General features: G+C 31.6%; 1 protein-coding gene across 1 annotated transcript; it reads right to left on the bottom strand.

Annotated features, from left to right (window-relative positions):
* Positions 1 to 4,525: 4,525 nt before the first annotated feature.
* LOC100815004 (EPIDERMAL PATTERNING FACTOR-like protein 5) lies at positions 4,526 to 5,467 on the bottom strand. The gene is made up of 2 exons (XM_003536467.5): positions 5,158 to 5,467; positions 4,526 to 5,027 (listed from the first exon to the last, which is right to left on the bottom strand). Exons 1-2 carry the CDS (start codon positions 5,276 to 5,278, stop codon positions 4,780 to 4,782), a joined length of 369 nt encoding a protein of 122 aa, XP_003536515.1. The 5' UTR covers positions 5,279 to 5,467; the 3' UTR covers positions 4,526 to 4,779.
* Positions 5,468 to 6,974: the final 1,507 nt, after the last annotated feature.

Below are 6,974 nucleotides of genomic sequence, written 5' to 3'. Positions count from 1 at the left end.
AATTGGTAAATTTTAAGTCCCACATGGACTTAAAATATTGTTAAAATTGAAGTAGAAAACATCTTTTACCTTAAAAATTGATTTTATAAGATTGAGTTAAGTTAAGCCCGTAAGATACATAAAAAAAAATGTTTTTTGAATAACACTTTTTATCCTAAGAATATATGTCAATTAAATTCATTATAAAAATATATACATTTTATTATCATCAAACTATACCTTCTTCCTGCTCAAATTAAAGGAGTTGTATATCCAGCATATAAGACCATTGGAAAAGGAAAAACAGAAGTTAGAAGATAGAGATAAATAAAAGTAAGGTATGAAAGAAGTGCAAAAACGAGAGCATAAGAAAATCGGAATTGTTTTAACTTTTAATTTAGAAAAATTACAACAATGTGGATCCAGATTATACATGGAAAGGGACATTCATTACACTTTCGTGGGAGTTGAGTTAAATCTAGAAGCCTCCCGTCTCATGTATGGGTCCAGACTCCAGGTGCTGCTAAACCATCATTTTAGGGGCAAGTATACTTTTATTTTCCATTCAATTATTTAGACTTGAGAGCTAAATGATAGTCGTTATATATTTGTGGAAAGTACAATAATAATTAATTATATACTTCATTTTCAATGTTAAGTTTCCAGACATTGATCTTTACCAACTTTATCGTTTTTTGGTGTCCAATTAATACTTAGTAATATTAATGCTCATACATATTTCTGTCATCGGTATCTAACAAATTTATGGATCGAAATCCAATCACTTCACATGTTGTCTGATTATTCTTTTGTGGGTCGGAAGGCAATGGTTTTCTATATACTATGTCCTGTAAGGCTGTAACCTCTGCATTGACTAGCACGGCTTCAATTAAAGCAAAGAAAAAGGCACAAGCAAGCACTATATATCTATTTCAAACGAGACATAAATAGTGTGCATCCACTGCATTGACATTGAAACTTCCTAGAAATAACACGAGCAGATGAAACATCAAGCATGTATGTATGCTCAATCTCATCACAGAACTCAGAAGTTGGTGTGAGTGAATGATGATGATAATGGAAGGAGAAGAGAGGGCTTGTTTGAGTGAAAGATGGGAATAAAGATGTGAGTTTCATGAGCCAAAGTGTTGAAGGCAATCCTAACAACACTGTCAAATCAGACATCACTTCTCTGATCTCTCTTTTTCAGAGACCTCACCAAACTTTGTTGAAGGTGGGGTGCTGTCATGTGTGGTGTAGTGGGCATTCCTGACTAGGTCTTTGGATTTGGATGGAGTAATAACCCCTTCATCACCCCATTCCCCGTCTCATTGTCAATCTGTCTTGTCAAACCCCCCCTCTCAAATAAAACTACTGCTAAATACATGTTTTTCTGCGGCACTGTGACATATTATAAGTGCAAGAGAAGAAAAAAACAAACTAAAAACAACAACACTGCCACGCCTCGTGAAAAAGCAGACTCCTTGGGCTGTACATTTGTGTTGTGTGTGTATATATGTGCCAGCTATTTTTTTATAAGGAAAATATTACATATAATGATATGTTGATAGATATATAAAAATAAATTTAATATAAGGTAAAGAAAATTTTAATAAATTTGTGTACTTGTGCTTGTGTAATAGTATATGATACTACTTTCAATCTTATATATATAACAAATAAAATAAAAATATTTTTTTACCTTAAATACAAGAAGCATATGATCATTTTAAGTATATTAATTATTAATTTTCTTCTATATTCTTATTTATTATAAAGATTTTTAATGAGATAAGTGATAGCGGTTAGTAAAAAGTTATCCTTAAAAAATAAGTAATATCATTGAATATATCAACTACTTAAACTAATTAATTCAATATGTATTTTTATAATAAAATTTAAGTTATGATATCATTAGTTAAAAGTAAGTAGTTTAATCCTTTTTATTAATCTTCATAAATTAGTTATTTGTTTTTTGTAAATAAAAATGGAGAAAATAACAGTAATTATCCGAATAGCCAGCACATAATAATACATTGCTGTTTTGGGAGTGGTAAGTAGTGAAAGGAGGTTTTCAAATTTTGTGGGTATAGACCATAGGGGACCTGTTAGGGTGACTTGTTGCGTTATTTTGTGAATGGGGGCTTTGTTTTTGTCAGTTTTTACTTTTTACCTCAATTGATACAAGCAACACTGACAGCAGGGGTAGCTAGCCAAAGCAAAGCAACTGTGTTATCTCTGTTCAACCCAATTGCAAAGGAGCTTTCACCCCCTCGTGTGTGTACTGATGCATTTTTTTGAACTCTCTCCTCTACTTTGGAATTGGAGCACATCCATCCAGTAGTTGCAAGAGTCGTCACTCACATGTCATCCACTATTATGTATCCATAATTGTTGGCCCATTATTTTCTTCTTCTTTAGTTTAGGAAAATATGAAACCCACACCACACACATCTTAATCTACAATTTATTAATTTAGGTTAATTAAAAAGAGACATCAACTTTAATCTGCTCTGAAAAGAAAAGAGGTGGACTTGTGAGAGATAATTTGTCTCCCCCACGTTCGATGTGCATCATTAGTCCATTCGTCAGCTTGTTTATGCAAAGTTTCGTTTCAACATAATTCATATGGTGGAGGAACATGTGCATGGCGTTTTCATAGATACGCATATTTGAATCATCGGGCATAGGTTCATTTTCTTGGTTTTTCTACTTTCTTATTCTATGAGGTCATATGTACGGACCCCAAGAGGAAAAGTTAACAAGCTAAAATAAGAAATATTATTAATTTGGTTCCATTGATAATTAAAATTCAAATCTCTTACTATAATTGAAAATTTTGAATTCAAATTTTAATCATAGGACTGAGATTTAGGAGACGAATGAGTAAACACAAAAAGATTAATGTCACACTGGTTAAACTATAAAATATAGTAATAAGAATTAAGAAATGTGAGTTTAAAAAAAAGTGTAAACAAAGATTAAAAAAACTAACTAGCAATTTTTCAAGTACTACAGCTCCTTATTAAAAAAAAAAACTACTAACACTAGTATTTTTTTAAGATTGAGAAATCCAGGTGAACATTAGTAGAACCATTATAAAAAAAAATAAAGCTCCTTTTTTAACATTTAACACAGTTAAATATATTTTTTTATTTGATATCATTGTAATTAGAATGTTAGGGTCTCCAGGTATTCCCATAGCTTTTTGAATATTCTTTGAAATCAATATGAGATTAATTTTTTGTTAGACTTTAATCATACTTAAAATTGATCATTAATTCCCTTAAAATGTATTATATGAAAATCAAATACAAGTCATCCCTATAAATTAGATACGTGTTGTTAATTAAACTATACTCGTAGACTACAGTTAACTATCTTAAATACAAACTCAGTTCCTAATTAAATTAAAATAGTCTCGTATAAATTGATCCATTAACTCCATAGTACAACAACTCGCACTTGAGGCTTATGGAAGAATTAATAGGATTTGGATTTAAATGGTCATTCTAGCCGGTTGGAAATGTGAACTAACGTTTGAAAACAGAAAGTGAAAACGAGGAATTCCCTTAATTAGGTAAAATATCATGTCACCTGATCAGTTATATAAAGAAAAGAAATGAGAGGAATTTTAACAACGATATCATAAGTAGCAACCTGTACGGGGAAAAAACAATAACTATCATCCATTGACACTAATGAAACAAAAAACGCCCAATAGAACGAACTGTGTTTCATTTGTTACTTCATTCATTCATTCTCACCACATACTGAACTTGCTGTGTCAAACGTTGCTTTCTGCAGAGGTGAAAACACCACTTGTTGGCATGTACACATTTAATGGAAAATGAAAGGGGAGAGAAGGGGGAACCGGCGCGTGCACATATATATAAAATAACACTCACACAGTTTGAGCAGAAAACAAGTAAATACTAAATATCAATATCCAATGAAGGAAGGAACCACTGAGACTGAGATCGATAAGACAGATCAGATTACGTAATAATAAATCCCAAACAGTACAAAAACCAAACAAAGAAAAATTAAGAATACAACCTCAGATACCTATGTGCCTTGAAGCAGTGAGATACCATAAACTTCAACAACTACAAATACAAACAGTAACAGCTCAATAAGTTAACCCAACCCAGCCCCATTCAAAGATTATGCTCCTTCCATCCCTACCTCTATTCAACCTTTCACGTGATGGAAGCACAGAAAATAAAAGATGGAATTATAAATTATTTGAAATCTGAAGAGAAACTAGCTAGTCATAATTACAATTCACAAACGTCAAATATTCTGTTGTAAAATAATAGAGGGTGGTAGGGTAATGTAAGGTGCCACAAATTAACATAAACCAAAAAGGGAATGAAATGAAATCATATACAAATATAGAGAGAAGTAGTAGTGTAGTGTGTGTTAAAAGCAGAGAAAGGTTTAAGATATATTCCTCTCGGTAATCACACCCGAACATATATCTTACATTCCCAACACTCCTTTGCTGTCTGACCATCCCTCAAAAGGTTAACCCAAAAATCAATAACTATAAACATCAATATTACTATAAACATAGTACTCATAAACATCCCAACCTCAGCAACATTAATCAGTGCATGAAAGGCACTAATACTGAGATTAAAAAAAAAAAAAAAAGCCCAAAAGGGGAAAATTTAAGATGGCTGGCTGCTGCTAGTACCAGCAATGTTCACCTGTTCGGTTCTGGCAACAACAACGTTTGTGTTCTTCTTTTTGTACTAGGATTTTTATATATACTACTATTATTATTAATTAATGTCACGGCATGAAAAGCTTGTTCCCGCACTTGCAACGCCACGCTTCGGGGTAGTACTCGAGGCGAATGATCAAACCCGGTTGGACCGGAACGTGAACCGGAAAGCAAGGACTGCACCAACCGCACTTGGATCTGCACGACGGCGGCGACGACCCTGGCCCGCCGAACCTCTTCTCCTCCGCCACCACCCTATCCACCGGCGACCCATTTTGCTTCTCTTCCTGGTTAAGCTGCTTCACTGCCCCACCACCTAAAAAAATAGTAAGTACCGTGAAAAATTAGAATTGAAGTTGGAAAAAAAAAGAAGTGGGGTGTTTTTTTTAAAAAAAAAAGAAAGAAAGAAAAAGACTTTATTGTGTTGTGTGGAAGAGTGTACTTACTGGGATGTGGGGCGAGATTGGTAATGGCTGAAGTGGAAGAGAAGAAGAGAAGAGAGAAGGTGGTGAAGGTTTGTAACCAACGGAAGTGATGGTGATGTCTGCGGCGGCGCATTACGCCCATGGTGTTGAAGAGTGAGGAGCTAGCTAGGATGGTGTTGAAGGGAAGTTTTGTATGTGAGTGAGTGTGTGGTATTATTATTGTTTTGTTGCAGAAGAAAAGAGAAAGTGAGGGAGAGTGTTGCGTGAGAGAGTGGGAGAGAAAGTCCAAGTCAAAAGAGAGGAGAGTGAGAAGATTGTTTGTGTTTGAGTATTAGGGAAAAAAAGGCCCAAAGGGGTAGGGGGCATGGGCCCTACCAGAGTCCAGATTCCAGAATGATTGTGATAGGGTGGGTTCCAACTAGGTAAATTTTATGGGTGCCTTCAAACAACCCTCTCATTTGTCACATGTTTGTGTTAATTTGATCCCTTTAATATGGTACAGCTTATAACCTACATGCCCTCCTTCTTTTTAAAATAAAAAGTTTAATCATCATATATATATATATATATATATATATATATATATATATATATATATATATATATATAATATAATATAAAATTATTTTATCTCTGACTACATAACTTATATTTTTCATAAATAAATTATAAATGTATTGATAAAATTACTTCAATCAAATTATCAATCACATCAATCAATTGATATAAAACTATTTAAGTAATTATTATCTTGAATTTAAGTTTTAAATATACATAATTAAGTTTTAATCCTGAGTATGCATATAGTATTAGAGGAAAAAATTTATTGGTCATTAATAATTTAAGTATTTGATAGGAAGGTTCTCCACAATGGATACTGGTAGTCGCGTATTCTATTCAACTGGAATAAAACCCCCTTCACCTTTTTCTTTATACTTTAAAAGCTAAGAACATAGTCATATTTTTGTTTTTCTTTCATTTCATCTTTATTGTAATTTTGGTTCTTCTACTACCATTTATTTTTAAATTCAATTTATTATTTTTTTCTAATTTAATTTTCATTATTTTAGTTATATAACTTTGATTCATTTGTTAGACACTATATGTCACCCAAAAAAAATTTGTTAGACTCTATTATTATATACGTCGGCATCTGATAAATATTATACATTAAGTTAATAGTTAAACCAAAATTATATAATTAAAACAGTATATATGAAATAAAAGAAACTAATCAAAATTAGAATTAAATCTATATTATGTCGCATAATTTATTTAATTTTTTTATTCTATTTTGTTCATCTCTGGTACCAAAAATAAAGTCTAGAATGATTGTTATTTATCTTCTAAAATTATATTCATTACATTGTGTTGCAGATATAGACATGTCAGAGGTATAAGTAAACGTCTTTTCATTTTCTGAGAGGGGCAGCTAACAATAAAATAAAATAAAACGAAATGAAGATTGAAATAATTTGGATCCAATGCTATCGCCCACTCATTTTAAGTCAGCTATTTTGAGTTGGACCTATCATCCATTTGGTTTACAAATATAATTAATTATGACATGATAATATATATTATAATGTAAAATTTATTTTTCAAAATTAATTGAAATAAAATTTTAATTATATTTAGTAATTTTAAATTGGTTTTATTAAAATTTAGAACAAACATATACTTAATTCATCATATCTCTTCAAATTGAACGATTTATTTTTGTTTAATTCATTTTAAACTCAATCAAGCATTAAAAACCGCAAGATATAACATTAGTTTATTTATGCATCATTAGATAGAAGCCAAAACTCGTGTCAAAAAAAAAAATCTCTAATGAA

The sequence above is a fragment of the Glycine max genome, chromosome 10 (genome assembly GCF_000004515.6).
Source record: "Glycine max cultivar Williams 82 chromosome 10, Glycine_max_v4.0, whole genome shotgun sequence".
Classification (NCBI taxonomy): Eukaryota; Viridiplantae; Streptophyta; class Magnoliopsida; order Fabales; family Fabaceae; genus Glycine; species Glycine max.
Note: the sequence above shows the minus strand (reverse complement) of the source record. Positions and strands in the feature narration are given on the sequence as shown.

Excerpts from the sequence above, each read along its gene's own strand:
- LOC100815004 (XM_003536467.5), bottom strand. The coding sequence starts at position 5,278 with ATGGGCGTAATGCGCCGCCGCAGACATCACCATCACTTCCGTTGGTTA. Across the intron at positions 5,028-5,157 it reads CAATCTCGCCCCACATCCCA|GTGGTGGGGCAGTGAAGCAG; the intron begins GTAAGTACACTC and ends CTATTTTTTTAG.